Below are 18,837 nucleotides of genomic sequence, written 5' to 3' on the forward strand. Positions count from 1 at the left end.
CAAAAGGACATACTTTCACATTTCTGTGGTACTATTATGGATTTTTTTCAAGTTAATTCTGATTTCTGTTATATCTGGCATTTAAAAAAAATGTTTTTTGAAACCTTCTTTCTTTTAGTTTGCTTGGATAACAACACAACCAAGTTCTAACAATCTCAAATCCCCACGTGACTGTTTGGGAGGATAACTCCAGTCTTTCCCCAGCAACTAAGGGCCCTGCTACCCCAGACAGTGTCAGTTTGCTAATCCCAGAAGTGGCTATCATTAAATTTTTTTGTGGCATCTTGTTAGCACATAACTCCTGGCTCCTCGGACTACTGTGTCATTTGATAACAAGGAAGTTGAACTGACCCTTAAAATCTCACAACAAATGTAATGTTACTTATGGTTGTTTTTCTGGATGCTTTCTCATCACACAGGTGTTATACAAAGAAAACATGGGCAAGGGAACCCCTTTACCTGTCACTCCAGAGATGGAGAGAGTCAAACACAATCAAGAAAATATTAGCTCGGTACTTTGGCAAGGAAAAAAAAGAAACTACTTCTTTAATGATTTAAAATAATACATATTAATCCTACTTTTTAAAGGCAACTGAAATTTTGTGAATTTCTTAATCACATTTATCCTTCTTCCCTTTAGAGCTACTCCTAGACTTAACTCCATAATAACAAGGTTGCTTTAATCCATATTTTAAAGTTCTAATATCAGAAAGTAATAAATCATCCTTTTGCTCCTCTCTCCCTAAACTTACTCTCTATCCATTACCCCTAAGGTCTCTTTGTTTTACGTACTTGTGAAATTTGGGGAGTGGCGTAGTAGGTGTGACAGACAGGGCTCTTTCTAGACAGTGGAGTTGTGATTTTGTTGTGTTTTTGCACCTGACTTTAGGTTCTAATTTACCCTGCCGGATTTGGACAAAGAGACCTTGGGGAAAAATAACCCCTAATCCTCTCCTTCAGGGATAACGACATAAATTTAAGATCCAGTAGTGGTTTTGGCAAATGAATGTCAATTTACTTAAAAATGAAAGAGTCACTCGAACTGTTTTTTGTTTTACCAATTTTAGTTCTCTTTGTTCTTCTGTATTTATCATGGTCTTCAGCTGCTAATTTTAGTAAGCCGTTTTCTGTAAGCCTGCGCTCTGTGATATTTTATACGTTTATAGATTGCTGGGCATTGGGGTTTGTGTGGGGACATTAGCGTACGCAGTGAAGCGCCAGCGGCCCTCCGCATCTACACTGTCTGCAGGTTCCTCGGATACTGGAACGCAGGACTCCTGAGACTAGTGTGCATTAGAATCACCGGGAAACCCACGGTCTCTCATTCTGTGGATCTGGCGTGGGCCAGAAAGTTTGCATTTCCAGCAGGGTCTCAGGTGATGCTGACCTTGCTATCCAGGGACTTCAGCTCTGAGAACCACTTCTTTGACAGAATTCTTCCTCTTGAATGCCATATCCCGAAACTCCTGTGACCCCAAGAATGACACTGAGGTGACAGCGAGGTTGGGAATTTATCACGATGTTTCCTATTGACTTACCATGATAGTGATCTAATTGCTGAAAACATTTTTCCTTACTACGTATGATGATGTACTGAACTAAAGCAAGAGGCAGAGCACAGATGATAGCAAGGATACATTTTCCTGATGTGTCTATGTGAGTTCAAGTGTGGCAAAAGGGTCCAGTCTCCCTATGCTATTTAGGGAGCAGCCTCCACCTTCTGTGTTATTCAAGCGCGTGCCTCTAAGTCCTGTGAGATGACCTGTCAGGAGCTTGACATGCGTAATTAGTGGGAGAGTGAAGGCAGTTTCCCATCCCTGCCCCACATCCCGGAACTAGGCACAAAAACTGCAGTTCTGTCTTGCAGGCTGTAAGGATTTCAGGGCAGGGTCCTAACCTAGAAATGTGTCTTGCTGTAACTACATCAACTTGTTTTGGAAATGTATTTCTTTCCATCTAACCTTATTGCCCAAATGGTTTAGCACCCTGAGCCTCCTAACAAATGATCTGTTCTGTTTAATCTTTTGGTAACTGCAATTCTTTTTTTCTTTTTGGCTTTTTGGATCCATTGGACTCATGTAGATTTTGTACAAAGAAAATGTGGGGAAAGGCACCCCAACCCTTGTCACTCCAGAGATGCAGAGAGTCAAACGCAATCAAGAGAACATTAGCTCGGTATTGTCTTGAGAAATGAAAGTGCTTTTAATTTTGCAAAGTAACCCCTGCCGTTTGACCTGCTCCTAACTCCATCCCAGGTTAAAACAAACAAGATGCCAGCTTTTTACAATCTCCCCTAAATGATATACATTTACTGTTGCCATTAACTGTTTTTTAAGCTTTCTTCTAGAGTTGTACTCACTAATAGTAATAGATTAAACCTGGAGTTTTCTCCCCCAAATTGCATTATATTGAATAGCCTGAATACTGCCTCCTAGTGACTTTCAGGTCCACCTTTGTATCTCACAGGTGTTATACAAAGAGAACCTGGGGAAAGCCACCCCCGCACTCTTTACTCCCGAGATGGAAAGAGTCAAACGCAATCAAGAAAACTTTAGCTCGGTATTTGAGAGAGGAAAAAAGAAATGGTGACACTTTTAACAAGTCTGGCAAACATGGTTATACCACTAACTCATCTCACAGTTTCCCCAAAACTTTTATCTTTTAAAATTCTTTATCTACTTAAAAATGACATACCAACCCCACCGGCTCACCTGATTTACTTCTTTCGTCACTTTTTGCTTTCTACAATAACATTTTAATGGCTTTCTCTTCTTGAGGTGTTTTTATAGAGTGTGACATAACTGAGCCATAACAACAGCTCTATGATGGTTTTCAGAACTGGGTTTCTGCTCTCTGATATCTGGATGCTCTCTTGGCCCCTCTAGGTATTGTACAAAGAGAATATGAGAAAAGCAACTCCGACACCGGTCACTCCAGAGATGGAGAGAGCTAAGCGCAACCAAGAAAACATTAGCTCGGTATTTTCTAGGACTAAAGAAGGAGTAGTGCAACAACTTGGAAAATAACATTTTAACATCATAAAAAAGTGTTTTTATTCAACTGAAAATTCACACTAAAATTAACATACCTGTGCTTTTAAATTCCAAATGACTGTACTAAGACATAACAAGTTAATTGCCAGTGTTTCCTCTTCCCTTTTACTCTGAGGTAGTCTTATGTAACCAAGTGTAACAAATTGACTTCCTAACATCCTCAAACTTCAGCAATACTTTTTTAAGATACCTTATGAAACAGGTAATACTCTGAAATGGAAGCCTTCTCTGACTTTGATATTTTGGGTTTTTCATTTCTGAGATTTTGATTTCTGTATTAGCATATTGGTTTATGAAATCTGGACATACTCCTTCAAAAAATGATCACTTGTTTTAAAGGATAGTTCTTTCAAACGTCAGTATCACGTTTAGCTCCAAATATCATCCAATGTGCTGGTGCTACAATTCCCAGCAAATTCAAGAGATCACTTTTTCCCCTTCCTTTCAAAATTATACTTTGCCCTGTCTCCTCAAACTCAAAAGAAATTCTTTGTCTCATTCAAGCCCTGCCTGTCCACCCTCATGCTAACTGTTCCTCTGTCAGTCATGGGCTAGCTGGGGCTTTTCAGGTGACTCAAGCGTCCCTCCCCAGTTTCTTTCACCTCCATCTGTTGGAAAGGTTTTGAGGTTTCAGAATTAGGACGGTACCACAACCTGTCCTCATTCATGGTCTCTCCTCTGTCAGGTGCTTTATTCTGATAGCTTCCGGAAACAAATACAAGGCAAAGCTGCCTATGTCTTGGACACGCCAGAGATGAGACGGGTGAGGGAGACCCAACGCCACATCTCAACGGTGAGTCAGGAATTCCTCAGGTTGGGTGGGCGGCCTGTTGGAACATGTAAAAAAGGAAATGATCACACCATCCTATTTTCACCAAGTGAACTCGTGAAATTTCAGGTGAAATATCATGAAGACTTCGAGAAACACAAGGGTTGCTTCACACCAGTGGTGACAGACCCCATCACTGAACGAGTAAAGAAGAACACACAGGACTTCAGTGACATTAACTACCGAGGTATTCAGAGAAAAGTGGTAGAAATGGAACAAAAACGGAATGACCAGGATCAGGAAACTATTACAGGTAATTGGAGCCTGGGGAGAAAAATCAACGTAAAGTTAAGGAAGGTAGAACACCACAAGCGACATTATCTAGAGCAAAGCAAAGGCCAGAGGACCTCAATCTGTGTTTTCATTAGATGTGAAAGAAAACCCCTATCACTTCACTGTTTACAAAGCTGAAATCTACTTTATGCTTTGTTCCCCTCCTAGAACTAAGCTCAATGAGTGTTATTCAATCCGCCTGTGGTTGTTTAGGTTCATGCCTTGGTCTCCAAGCTATCGCAAGCGTCCAAGAACATCTGTGCTGATCCTGAATCTCACTTTCAGGTTTACGTGTCTGGCGTACAAATCCTGGCTCAGTTTTTGACTATGATCCAGCAGAAGACAACATTCAGTCCCGAAGCTTACACATGATTAATGGTATGTGATGCCACAAAAGGCTTACGACGTAAACATCACCATTTAGTGGGCTAGTGCCAGTGGCTTTTAGGCTCAGAAGTTCGTCTCCTCCAGGGCTTTCAATTTCCTGAGACACCCATTCAGCCTAAGAACACCTCCTTGACTAGTGGGCCAAGCTCATTTTCTAGACAAGTTCAAGTTAGGAAAGATTGTTTCACTGCCTAAGGGTAAATCCCCTTCAGTCCCCATTATCATTTTTTTTTTTTTCCTAAAGAAAAAAAGGTAGTACATCTTTCTGTTGGAGAAATAATGAAAAAAAAATACATAAGCAAAGGGAAGAGAATGGATTTGCCCTTTAACAACTTTCTGAACTCTCTTATGTCAAGGAAGATTAGCCACTCAATGAAACAGGCCACATACCTTTATGCCTTCTATTCATGTTAAAAGTAAAACAATATGTAGTGCCTATAAGTCTCAAAGGATTTATACTCTAGTCCACTGATGAAGAGAGACCAGTAAATCAGTGGTTACACCCTGACATGTACAATTTTAAAGGTCTGCACACAGATTGCGGAAACACAGAGAAAGTGTATCTAAATAAATTTGGAAGTTAGGGGGCACGTTCTGTAGAAGTTGAAAGGTGGAATTTGTGCACATTACTATCTGTTCATTTTAGTGAGCCCGGAAAATGAGCAGGATAGAGGGATGGAGTAGTAGTCAAGGACAGACTCCGGGATTGGAAGCCTGGCTGTACCACTTAACGGATACGGGACCTTGGGTGATTAAACTGTCATCTGGAAAATGTATCATAAGAGTTTTTGAGGGTTTAATCCACAGAAATCTACTTAAAACCCTGCATGCATGACAACAAACAAAAGCCAACTGAGAGTCAATTACCGTTAGGCATTGCTGCTATAAAAAGTTTCACCTCTGCTCCCTCTCCAATGTATCTTACCTCCCCAGCACAAGCTCAGCGCCGGAGCCGGGAGCAGTCTCGATCTGCCAGCGCGCTGAGCGTCAGTGGCGGCGAGGAGAAGTCCGAGCATTCAGAAGGTGCCCACCTCTCCACCTACAGCGACGGGGGCGTCTTCTTCTCTGCAACCTCACCAGGTACATGTGGATGGCCCTGACCTTGACAGCCACAGCCAACCAGCTAGCTCCCTGGAGGTTACTGTTAAGAGATGCTTTGAGTAAAAACACAACAAAAAACATCTAGATCCTTTCTTCTAATGAGAGGACTAGAATTGTGGCGAGGTACACGCAGTTAGCTATTTCATTTTCATTCCTCCTATCTTGGAAATCATTCTTTTTAAATTAGGGGAAAAGATTAGCTCAGTTGCTAATCACAGATTAAATGAGGTCTAGTCACGTTTTCTCCTAATAAACCATTTTCTCCCTTTTCAGCTTACAAACATGCAAAAACCACAGAGCTCCCACAGCAACGATCATCTTCAGTTGCTACCCAGCAGACAACGGTATCCTCCATCCCATCTCATCCATCTACTGCTGGAGTAAGTAACAGTAACTTACTCAAGTCATTCTCACTTTTTGATATGTGCAATAATGATTATAGGTATTCTGGTCTTTTTTTTTTATTAACCGAATCTTCTATTTTACATAATGCTCTTTTACTACACATCTCATGCTAACAGTAATAAATTATCAGAAAACCTTCATTAGCAACTCACATTAATTAAAAAGCACTACTCGGCGATTGAAAACAAACACACCAAAAAAAAAAAAAAAAAGCCTAAAGCAAAGTCATCATTTTGGTCTCATTAGACCCACCCACTATCTTAAAGCAAAACATCTGTGGCTTGGAATCATTCTTCCAGAATATATTGGGCTGGCCAAAGAGCTCGTTCGGATTTTTCCCCATCATCTTACAGAAAAACCCGAACGAACTTCTTGGCCAACCCAAATATATGTGTATGCACATGTCACACACGTAATCTGGTCATATCTTAGATATCCCCTATTAATATACATTGAAGAAATAAGTCAAATCATGTTCACAATTCACCAGGACTACTTTAAAACTCTTAGTTTAAAACCCTGGATCTCATTCATAATATTACAAAAACATAATTCTTTAGGATTGAAATGAACAATATTTGTATGTAGAAAACTATCTTTACTAAAGGACATAAGACTTAAGTAAGTATTGAGACCCATTATAGTTCAGGAAGGGAATCTTGAAGTCATTTCTCCAGAAATAAATCCATAAATTCAAGGCAATTCCAATCAAATCCTAGTAAAATTTTAAAAATTTTTATACATTACTCCTATAATTTATTTGAAAGAGTAAAGATGCAAGAATAGGCAAATTTTGAAAATGATAATAGGAAAGGACTTAATCATATAAGAGCAAAATATGCTATAAAGCTATTGTAATTAAATATGAATTTAGCATGAGAATAGATTTTAAAATAGATGAAGTCCAAAAATGGACCCTAAAAGAATTACAAATCAGCAGAGAAAAAAAAAAGGAAAACTAAAATACTACAGAAAAATAGAGACTACTTTTACAATTGGAAATGGTGAAAGCCTTCCTCAGCAGACTCCAAAATCTAGATATGTAAAGGAAAAGACTGACAGATTTGACCATAAAAGGTTAAATGTTTTTATAGCAAAAAGAAATGTCAAACTGGGAAAAAATATTATACTAAATAAAAAGATTAATATCTAAAAACGCAAAAAGTATCCAAAGTTCATTGACATATTATCCCCCTTCCCTTCAAAATAAAACCTGGAAGCATATGAATAGACAATATACAGCAAAATTTTAAAAAATGGCCAACAAAAAAAAATGTTCACCATTTGACTAACCAGAAATATGCAACAATAAAAGTATATTAGAACATTATAGTAGTGAACTTTCTAAAAAAACTTACTTAAAAGGCACATGCCTTTGACCAAATACTTTTACTTTTAAAAGCTTTCTTTTGAAATATCTGCCCAAAGACAAACACTATAGGGTTAGTGGATGAAAACATGGTGACAAAAAGATGGTGACAATTAAATGTCCAGAAATATAGAAATGGCTAAATAATTTGCGATACTAAAATATGGAATTCTCTACAGCAGTAAAAAAGAATGTGATCAATCTATATTTATATGGAAAGACTTCCAAGCTATATTAAATGGAAGGAACAAGTCAGAGTACTATTTATAGTAGTATTCCACTTATGTGGGGCAGGGGGGAACCTATCCTTGAATGTGAATGTATGTTGTGTATATTTCAGAATGCTAGGAAAAAATATGTAGGTCTCATACCAAATTACTAACCAGTGACTGCTCCTATGAAGAAAATTTGGGCACTTTCAAATTTTATCTCTAAATTGTTAGTTTTTAAAAACCTTATTTCATTGTTGTGAGAACACGAGATCAACCTACCCTTATATTTTTAAGTGTATAATGCATTATTGTTTACTATAGATTCAAGGTTGTGTACAGATCCCGAGATCTCTAGAACAGATCTCTAGGGTTTATTCATCTTGCTTAACTGAAACTTTATGCCTGTTGATTAGTAATGCCCTATTTTCCTTTCCCACCATGCTACAATTCTTTAAAAAAAAACATTGTGGAGGTTAGCTTTCCAGAACTTTTATTACTGGTATGCTCCCAAATTCCCAAAGTGAGAAAAACATGCAATATTCCTATGATTTTTCAAATTTTTTCTCCAAAACACTAGATTAGTACATCCACTAATGTATTTTCTGTATATATTTGCCTATTTGGGATATATTTCATATAAATGAAATCACACAATATGTGGTCTTCTGTGACTGGCTTCTTAATGTTTTGAGGTTATCCATGTTGTATCATGTATCAGTACTTCATCCCTTTTTATTAGCAAATATTTAATTGTATGGGAATACCTTTTCTTTATTCATTCATCAGTTGGTGGGCATTTGGGCTAGTTCCACTTTTTGGCTGTTACAAATAATGCCGTTATGAATACAGATGTACAAGTTACTATGTGGACTTATGCTCATTCCTCTTGTGTATATACCTAGGAGTAGAATTGCTAGGTCACATGGTAACTCTTAAAATGGGAAGAACTTCCAAAACTGTTTTCCGAAGTGTCTGCACCATTTTCCTTTCCCACCAACGGTTTATAAAGATTCAAATTTTTCCATATCCTCCCCAACACTTGTTACTATCTTTTCAATTATCACCATTCCAGTGTGTGTGAAGGGGTATTTCATTGTAGTTTTGCATTTTCCTGATGATTGACGATGTCGAGCATCTTTTCACGGGCTTATTGGCTCTTGGTTTATCATCTCCTTTGGAGAATTCACACCTTTTGCCCCTGTCCCTTTTCAGTATTGAATTATAGGAGTTTTTTTTTAATATAGTCTGGATAGTGATCCCTTATTAGATATATGATTAGCAAATATTTTCTCCTAGTTTGTGAGCTTTTAGTTTTGGTGGTAGGTAGTTGCACATTCTGTTTTGTGCAAGTTAAGTTGGTGGAAACTAAAATTAGGTGTTCGGGTTAATTGCTGCAAATCTAATATATATTTCCCTTTTTTGTCTTTGCCGATAGAAAATCTTCCGTGCCATGTATGACTATATGGCTGCAGATGCAGATGAGGTGTCCTTCAAAGATGGGGATGCCATTGTAAACGTTCAAACTGTTGATGAAGGTTGGATGTATGGCACCGTGCAGAGGACTGGCAGGACGGGCATGCTCCCAGCCAACTATGTTGAAGCTATTTAGGAACTTCAAAGCACTGCATCTGTCTACAGCACCTACAGATCTTGCCGTCAGCATTTGTTTAGACTCTCCGCTATTCCCCGAGTTCTGAAGCTGCGTAGTGCTTTTTGTGTCAATATGATTCATGGTTGTACCATCCCTTGTTTCTATATGTACCCCAATAATTCACCAGTAAAGCAAAGGTTAGTACAACTAATCTGTCCAATTATTAAACTAGACTTATCTGCTGGACTTGCACATAAAACCTGAGACAACATTAAACCCATAGGTCTTTTAATTGCCATTATTAAATTTTCCTTTGGGTTTTAAAATGTTTAATTTCAGAATAGACATTTTTAAAGTTTCTGCATTGTTGTTATATTACTGTTGCCTCAACCCAGAATCTTTCTCCATTATGAAAATGTTTTAACAGTATTTCTTTTCTAAATCAAGAGTTCTAAATATGTTAAACACATTTTTTTTAAATGGCAGATATTCACCTTTTCCTTGCTGACTGTAGTTCTGAAGTTATAAAGCGGCTAGTCAATATAAACTGGTGTTAAGCTAGTAACTAATAAAATCTGCAATTCTGCAACAAACACCACTGATGGAATGAGCATTATTAAAGATCTACAAATAAAAACTTCAACAAAAGCAAACCCCCTACACTAGACTTCACTAAAAAAATTAAACTTAAAAAAAGTATTGTTAAATGCACCAGACACAACATTGTAGATCAACTATACTTCAATTAAAAAAAAAATGCACACGTGTAGACTTTCTCAAAACTCTATCCATACTTGTATTCAGCAAGCTTTCCTTATGGCTTGGCTTATAACGCTTTAGAAATAACTGTGGGATCCAATAGCTGTGGGATCTGTGGGATCCCAAAGGGGATCTTCCCCGTCTGTATCCAGTGGGCTGGCAGTTTGTGGCAAAGGCATGGGCAAAGGGTGGAGTGCCAACCAATAATGGCTTGTGCTTAAGTTTATAGAGTATCCTTTCTAAAAAGCGAAAGATCTGCCCACAATACTTTAGAGCCGTAGTAATACTGCTGTCCTAAAGCTTCTTAATGTGTGTCTGAGACTCAAGAGCAAAGAGTACATGTGAAAACGAAGGCAGAGACTGGGGTGATGCTTCTACATGCCAGGAAAGCCAAAAATTGCCAGCAAACCACAGAAGCTAGGGGAGAGGGATGGAACAGCCTTCCTCACAGCCCTTAGAAGGGACCAACACTTGCTGACAAAGTTATCTCAGACTTCTAGCCCCCAGAACCAAAACAATAAATTTCTGTTATTTAAGCCACTCAGCTTGTGGCTGTTAACAGCAGCCATAGGAAACTAATACAGTATTTTTCAACATCACTAAGTATTTCGGGTTTTTTTCCCCTTACTTTAAAAGTATGGACTTACAGTCTCCTAAGGCAAAGAAATAAAAGCAAAAATAAACAAATGGGACCTTATCAAACTTTAAGCTTTTGCACAGCAAACCATGAACAAAACGAAAAGACAACCTCGGAATGGGAGAGAATATCTGCAAATGATGCAACCAACAAGGGGTTACTTTCCAAAATATACCAACAGCTCACACAACTCAATACCAAAAAACCAAACCACCCAATCAACGGGCAGAAGATCTAAACAGAAATTTCTCCAAAGAAGACATACAGATGGCCAACAGGCGAATGAAAAGATGCTCCAAATTGCTAATTATCAGAGAAATGCAAATCAAAACTACAATGAGGTACCACTTCACTCTGGTCAGAATGGCCATCATCTGCAAATAATGCTGGAGATGGTGTGCAGAAATGTTGGTGGGAATGTAAACTGGTGCAGCCACTATGGAGAACAGTATGGAGGTTCCAAAAAACTAAAATAGAACTACCGTATGATCCAGCAATCCCACTCCTGGGCATATATCTGGAAAAGACGAAAACTCTCATTAGAAAAGATACATGTACCCCAACATTCACAGCAGCACTATTTACAATACCCAAGACAGAAACAACCCAAATGCCCATCAACAATTAGTTTAAGATGCGAGATATATATATATATATATAAGATCTCACACACACAATGGAATATTAGCCATAAAAAAGAATGAAATATTGACCTTTGCAACAACATGGATGGACACAGAAAATATCATACGGAGAGAAAGACAAGTATTGTATCACATATGCACAATCTATAAAATAATACAAATGAATCTTTATACAAAGCAGAAAGACTCACAGGCATAGAAAACAAACTTACGGTTAACAAAGGGGACAGGGAGTTCTCGAGAAAGAGGGATAAATTAGAAGTATGGGATTAAGAGATAAACTCTACTATACATAAAACAGATATGCAACAAGGATTTACTGTGTAACACAGGGAATGATATTCAATATCCTGTAATAACCTATAATGGAAATAACCTGAAAAACATATATATAACTGAACCACTTCACTGTATACCTGAAACTAGCACAATATTGTAAATCAACTATACTTCAATTTAAAAAAAAAAAAAGGATTTAGAAGTGTGTGGAACCCATAAGACTATGAATAAAATAGAGATCCTCTACGGTTAAAAATAGGCCATAAAAGAGGGGAAGAATATGAATGGTTCATGGACAAATACAATGCTCACTTTTAGGTTGGTATCTGGATTATGTTATTCTCATTCATTTCAGGAGGCCTCACTGAAACACAAAAATAAAAAAACAAAAACCAAAGAACAACAAGTACCATAATTTTTTTTGTTTGTTTTATTTCAGATTAAAGTGCATTTCTTTAAAAATGTTTCAATGTCCAGTTTCAATTGGCAAGTGATAACAGTCAACTCTCAACAGATTATGAAAGTTTTACTGTGGATCAGACACAGATTCTCCCTCCATCCACTCAGTCATAATGAACCTGAAAATACAATTTTAGTATAGGTCTACCTGCTTCAAACGTTGTATAAAGCATTACACAAACACAACTGACTGCACCCTTATTTCCCATCTACTAGTACAGTCAATTGAGGAATGAACAGGTACTTCTGTGAAGTTTCAACTTACATCATTTGACTTATCAAATATAAATACTTTCTGAATGTAAAACTAAGCTCTCTTAGAGTTTATCAAGTGATGAAAACAAAAATATTACAGGGCTAATAAATGACTGATTTGGCTTCTCTCAGTCCTTTTCTAAGTGCACATTAGTCAAGTCTATCCACAGGAGGTAGTGTTTATATTGAAAGCGATCCATTACTCAACAACACAGAAAGCAAACTCCCCAAAGCCCCAATTGTTTTACAGGTGTGATTTAACCAATTAGTGCCAGATGGCTTTCCTTTACACATCAGGTCCCTTAATATCCATGGCAAACACAGAACAATGCTTTAAGGGTTTGGGAGAAAAAGGCATATGTAAAAAATACTAGTATCTCCTAGTATATGTGTATTTGAGCGATGGTAAGATATAAATGGAATCAGGGGAACCCATTTTATAAAATAAAATCTGAATAATGGCAATAGAAATTAAATCAATATTCCTATCCTGCCAGCCAGAAGTAGCCAAACTGCCGTGTATGCACAAATCTATCCCTTATGTCAAAGACTGGCACACTTTATGTAAAGTGTCAGACAATAGTATGTTTGAAGTGTCAGATAGTATGTTTGATATTACAAGCCACCACAGTCCTTCAGACTACTCAATTCTACCACTGTAGCTGGAAAGCAGCCAAATATGTAAATAAGCATGACCGTGTCCCAGTAAAACCTTATTTACAAACAATACAATTTTAATTTTATATATTTTCATGTGCCACAAAATACTATTATTTTGATTTTTTTCAACCATTTAGAAAACGTAAAAACCACTCTTAGCTCATCAGATGTAAAAAAGAGGCGGCAGGTTGTAGTCTGTCAACCTCTGCTCTTTAAACTTACTAGGCAAAACTGCCGTCTTTCATTTTCTATACTCAAAATCGATTCTTAATTCCATTCTTCTATTAAAAAATTTCCATTCCATAAAAATAAAAAATTCCTCAGACCCCTGTTAACTATTCAGCTAAGTATCAAAATAGCTATTATACATTCCATTTTTGGTTCCATGACATTTTATTTTGAAAGTGAACCTTCTAGTTATATGCAGCTTATCCATCTAAGAAGTAACACTGTCTTTTGTTGGAAATTATTTACTGATGGGGGGTCAGAGTATTAAATAATAATGTATTTCTAAATAATTATTCAAGGGCTTTATGAACATTAATTATGGTACTGTATTATGTATAGGATAACTCAGGGACCACTGGCTGCCAGTTATTTTCAAAATACACAGAACTGTTTGTCTCTATACTTAATGACCTAATTGCTTTATTACTATTTCAGCTCCATTTTTCTTTCCCTTTCTCTTCATTTTATCATTTATCAGTGCATCAATTTCTATCAGCATATAAGTCTGCCATCTGATAAGCTTAGTTTCATCCAGCTATAAAATGGTTCACTGTAGTGTAAAGATATTGTTCCCTCTACTACAAGTAGAAGACCAAAAGCTATGTAGGTTTTCTTCTTCCATGTGACATCAATTTAAAATACTGTCTTTAATTTTATACTCACATGTAAAGAGAGAGGTTATCTTTTATTCTAATGGTATATTTCAGGGGAGTAAGCATTTACAGTTCGGCACTTGGTTTTAACTGTTCTTTGGTGAAAGGATTGGCATATGAAGAAAAAAACGGTAAAGACCACATTGTAAAATTTAATATTCTATTCCAAGAACTAAGTAGACACTCATAATTATATCAGGCTACTACTCTATCAAGTATCTATAGATCTTCAAATCCAAATGACTCAGATTTTAATGGATACTTTCAAGAAGCAATATACAAAACCTGGCATATAATAGACATATCATTAATTGGGCCATGAGAAACCACAAAGACCAGATTTGTTTCACAGATTGAGTTATCAGTAAATTTTGATAATCTATTTTTAAAACCCATTACTTAACTTCTGGCGACATTTCCTTAAGTGCTTTGGATGAGGGCAGCTCTTACAATAAAAGTATTTAAATATGAAGGAAATATAACATCTTAACAGAATGCCAAGAAAAACTCATTTTGGAAAATCAGATTATTCAACTCTTTCAACTCCATTTTACAACAAAACAGCAAGTTTTAACCATGTAATGGTCGCAGCAGTCACCAGAGGTCTTCAGTAAAATGATTATAAGGCACATTTGTCAGAATTGACTTATTACAGCACTGCTAACTTTATTGCCAAATTAAATTTAGTTAGGGGTAGTCTGTTTTCAAGGTTTATTAATGAAATAATGAAGTCCCATAACTTAGTCTCTAAATGAAATCTTGCCTTCTAAATGCACCTCTAATATTGTGAAAATTTACCTTTATATTAACAAAAAAATCAGAACATAATTCACATATACTCGTAAGACTCCACATTGTCCAAACTACTTAATAAGGTTCTTTATAACATATTTATCTTCCATATTTAAAAGGCTCCAAATGAGGCAAAATTCTACCTTTTACAATTTTATTTAAATTTTTGTACTGTAATTTGAAGCCTTCAAGACCAATCTGAATCCTCAATTCAGACATTTGAAAAAGTTTCTTTAAAAAAGACTAGCTTTTATCTTTTGTGGCAATAATTCTAAGGACTTCAATCTGCTTGGGATACCAAAACCTAATTTAGATCTTGAAGCCTCTTATGCCGACGACCACAAATGCAGTCCACATCAGCATTTGTATGGATCACATGGGAATTGTTAGAAATGAACTATTAGGCCCCCATCACAGACCTACTGAATCAGAATCTGCATTTTTACAAATACATGCAAGTTTGAGAAGTACTATGTTAAGAGTCAGAACTTCACTCTAATGTTTGTATACAACGTACAAGACCTTTGCAATGGCTTAGGGATAAAATGGTCTTGTGCTGAACTAATGAGCAAGCAGCTAACTCCCTTGACTCAAATCTTAGCCTAATAATTATTAACAACTGCTATTTTATGGCCTCCAAGCCTAGCTCACAAATTATCTCCCTGCAAATCAATTATGAAGAATATGAGATGGAATCTAGGCTTTTCTTGGTGGATTATAAAGTCAAAGTTGAAAGGAATGGCATTAAGAGAAAAATGTGACACTCTAACTTGTATTTTTGGTAAATTTCAACTAAGCCTGCCTTTGAAACAGCACTTATTTTTACTCATTCCTTTAAAAACAAAACTCTACTTGTATGTTTTCCACATACTCTTCCCATTTTTCCAAACTTTTGTTTCCTGTCCTGCCACCTTTATTTAAGGCAAGATATAACCCAACTTTCTTGACATTTTTATGATTCTTAAATATGTAACAGAATCCCTGACTACTACACCAAGCTGCACAGAAAGAAAGAATCATGGGCAATGTCAGGGTTACCATACTTAAGTTCACATTTCAATCTTATTTTTGACTGTATTATCCTACTGCATAATTACTTGAGCAAAAGCTCTCCACTATTCAACAATGGCTTTCGAACTTGTTCAAACAGCAGAGCATCTTTAATAATGGGCTCACTGAAATAATGGAAATTTAAATCCTCTATGAAATACGTTTTGGAACATGGAAAATTATACTATGGCTCTGCATTCAACTAGATTCTTTATAAATACATAAAATAAATCACATTTGAGTGTTCTCAGTAACGTTTGCCATGTTTTATTAACCATTAGGAATTATTTGAAAAAACTGATTTCACTTTAATAGTGAAACAACACATACTGGAGCTGATCAAGGAATACTAATGCTTTCAGCTCTTCCGGAATCACTCAGGAAAAAATTTGCAGAAAATTTTAAGGCAAGAAAATTGAAAATAAGGTGCCTCACATACACACTTAGAACTATATCAACAATGAACACTTAGCAAACTGGTTTTTGCCCTCAAATATTTAAAAATATATCCTTATTAAACCACAATGTTTTAAAATTAAAATCTGTGCTTGCATCAAACTCAGTGATTTAAGTAAACGGTAATCATTTTGGTCACATTTTCTGCTATACTGTTCAACTTCCCAAGAACTTCATTCCACCAGCAAGTAAGTTTAGTTCACACGAATATTAAGATACGAAGTCATGAAATGAGCTAATTCTGACTCCTCTCAACACACCTACACATCCCTTCTTACACGTTTGCAAAAACATATATGCCTCTTTACTGTCAAATACAATTTGGGAAATAAATGATAGACAATTTAAACCACAATTATAAATGTTTAAAAAAATTCTTAATTTTTCATTAGTTATTTCTTCAAGCTACAATCCTCAGTTTAGTGGTCCCAGAATTTCTTTTAAAATCATCCTCAGCATATAAATATCACACTTAGACCCTAAAATATTTGCAATGTACTGATAATGGATTTATTATTAAAGCAAAACCAACTTTTACTGTGAATGGGTGGCAGCCCCCTTCTGAATGTAAAGCTAACCAAGACACAAGGATTAAACTTTCTATAAGTTGCTGAAGAATGTGTGCCTTTTCAAGTAAGGGTTAGTTCTGAATAAGTCTGAAACTGAGAAGACCACTCGCTCATTCTATTTCAAAAACAAATGAAATACTCTCACTGTTAAAAAGATGAAACAAATATGGGAAAGTCAGGCACTAATACCAGTTGGTAAAAAATCTACAAATGGTTTAATTACATACACCCTACTTTTTTACTCAGTAAAACATAAATATTTTGAATGAACAGTTTCAAATTTCTCCCAAGTTTGCTTTAGGTATAGGTAAAAAGAGCAGATAAACTCTAGATTCCTTATGGTCCAAGTTATAATGAAAATACTCAAGCTAAATCCCCATTAAAGAGAAATGTAATGAGGCACGCTTTCTAGTGGCTGATACCCTCTTCTAAACCAAAAGGGATGGGGGTTGCAGGGGAAGGTTATGGGAATGAATGGCAAAGTTGTCATGTAACACTTTCTCATTTCTATTACTTTACTCTTTCTGGCTACTTTAGAAAATAAACTCATGTTTTAACTAACACTATTATCTAAGTACAAAACTATTTGTTGTTTTATTTGTAGAGACAGAATCCTACAAACATCTGCAGCAAGCCCATGAAGCACTTCTACCATCCATACTGATATCTCAGTATTCAATATATACAAAATTATGTTTCTATTAAACAAAACAAAGGTATTCACAAGAAGCTGCAGAACAAAACTCATGCAATTAACGAAGACTGAAATTTATAAATTAAAAACTTAATCTATACATAATGTACAAATAGTCGTGCATTTTTAAATGAATATTATATGTCTCATAAGTATATTTTCACAGGCAAATGCTGCTGAACAAATATTTGCTAACGCAAATGAATGTAATTTTAGTAAATTCTGCTTTAATATTTAACCCCAAAAGTTGAAACTTTTAATATTTTTCTTGAAATGTAAGTATTTTCTTGTCCAAATAACGTTGATGTCTGCGAAGAGCGTTCCAAAAGATTCTCTTGCATCTCATTTGGGGTGTTTTACCAAGAACAAATTTCTTAAACCTCAGGCACAACAAATAGAAATTTTAAAAAAGGAAATCAAGTATAAATACCTTATCAGTTCAGGAAAAAGTTCAAATAAAATTTTTCATTTTTACTTACTGAGAACAGGTATATTACATAAAATGTTCCATTAAAATACGCATGAGTAAGTGAAATAAAATGTATGCTATTTAGTTTTTGCTTTCACATTTCAATATTTAAATTTTTGGAAAAACTACGCATAGCAGCCAAGAAAACATGTTATACAGGAAAAAATGATCTCACTAACAAAACTGAACTTAATAAGATATTGCCCTTCAGCGTCTGAAATGTTACCAACTTTGCAAACATTGTCTGAAATTGTGCTATATTTCAGAACTTACTTTATGAATCAACAAATCCAGTGATTTTTTTTTTTTATACTTCAATTTTCTCTTAAAACACTAAATAGAATTTTCATGGGCTGGTGACCTCCAACGTGACTGCAGATTTTTAATTATAGAGTTTGCCATGCTACCAAGTTTCTCATGCATTTCAAATAGCTGGCTTCCTGAATAATTATGGAGATCTTCTGAATCTAGTTGAAGAGCAAGTGCACTAATCTGGGCCACAAGATTTTTAGATAACGGAGTCTCTAAAGCAACAGGATCAATTAAATCTAAAAGAAAGGAAAAAAGCACAATTAAATCTATTCCAGATAAATCTTAAATTATCTCTCTCCTTTTAAGGTAATAAAAATTTAAGTGCCCAGGTTTCAAATTAAGAATGCAGGCTGAGGTATACCTGCTCAAGGTCAAGAGAATAGGCAACAGAAAAATTACCATAGTTTATTCTGTGCCATTACAGAAATCATGACTACTTCATTTTTATGAACAACATAACTGGAATGCAATGTTTATAGTTTATATCCTCATTTGAGGCCTTGATAGAGCAGAAGTTGACAATTAGAGAAAAAGCAACTAGACATACTTGAAGTCGTATCAGTTATTTTTTCACACACTTGGCAACTATTACACAAAAAAATACTTGTCTAATTCACAGGGCATGGTCAAATTAAAACTAAAAGCACAATAACAAAATATTTCTTCAAGAAAGTCAGCTGATCTTATAAAATTGTCCCACT

At 35.9% G+C, this 18,837-nt stretch overlaps 2 protein-coding genes across 2 annotated transcripts in view; one reads left to right on the forward strand and one right to left on the reverse strand.

Annotated features, from left to right (window-relative positions):
- NEB (nebulin) overlaps positions 1-9,813 on the forward strand; it is a 225,010-nt gene extending 215,197 nt beyond the window's left edge. Inside the window, exons 154-162 of the mRNA XM_060302454.1 lie at positions 420-512; positions 2,083-2,175; positions 2,467-2,559; positions 2,886-2,978; positions 3,739-4,135; positions 4,441-4,533; positions 5,476-5,622; positions 5,917-6,023; positions 9,065-9,813. Coding sequence (XP_060158437.1) covers positions 420-512; positions 2,083-2,175; positions 2,467-2,559; positions 2,886-2,978; positions 3,739-4,135; positions 4,441-4,533; positions 5,476-5,622; positions 5,917-6,023; positions 9,065-9,238 — 1,290 coding nt within the window. The 3' untranslated portion in view covers positions 9,239-9,813. The remainder of the gene's footprint in view (positions 1-419; positions 513-2,082; positions 2,176-2,466; positions 2,560-2,885; positions 2,979-3,738; positions 4,136-4,440; positions 4,534-5,475; positions 5,623-5,916; positions 6,024-9,064) is intronic.
- A 2,138-nt stretch (positions 9,814-11,951) lies between these two features.
- RIF1 (replication timing regulatory factor 1) overlaps positions 11,952-18,837 on the reverse strand; it is a 56,862-nt gene continuing 49,976 nt past the window's right edge. The window contains exon 36 of the mRNA XM_030852793.2: positions 11,952-18,372. Coding sequence (XP_030708653.2) covers positions 18,158-18,372 — 215 coding nt within the window. The 3' untranslated portion in view covers positions 11,952-18,157. The remainder of the gene's footprint in view (positions 18,373-18,837) is intronic.

Source organism: Globicephala melas, chromosome 7 (assembly GCF_963455315.2).
Source record: "Globicephala melas chromosome 7, mGloMel1.2, whole genome shotgun sequence".
Classification (NCBI taxonomy): domain Eukaryota; kingdom Metazoa; phylum Chordata; class Mammalia; order Artiodactyla; family Delphinidae; genus Globicephala; species Globicephala melas.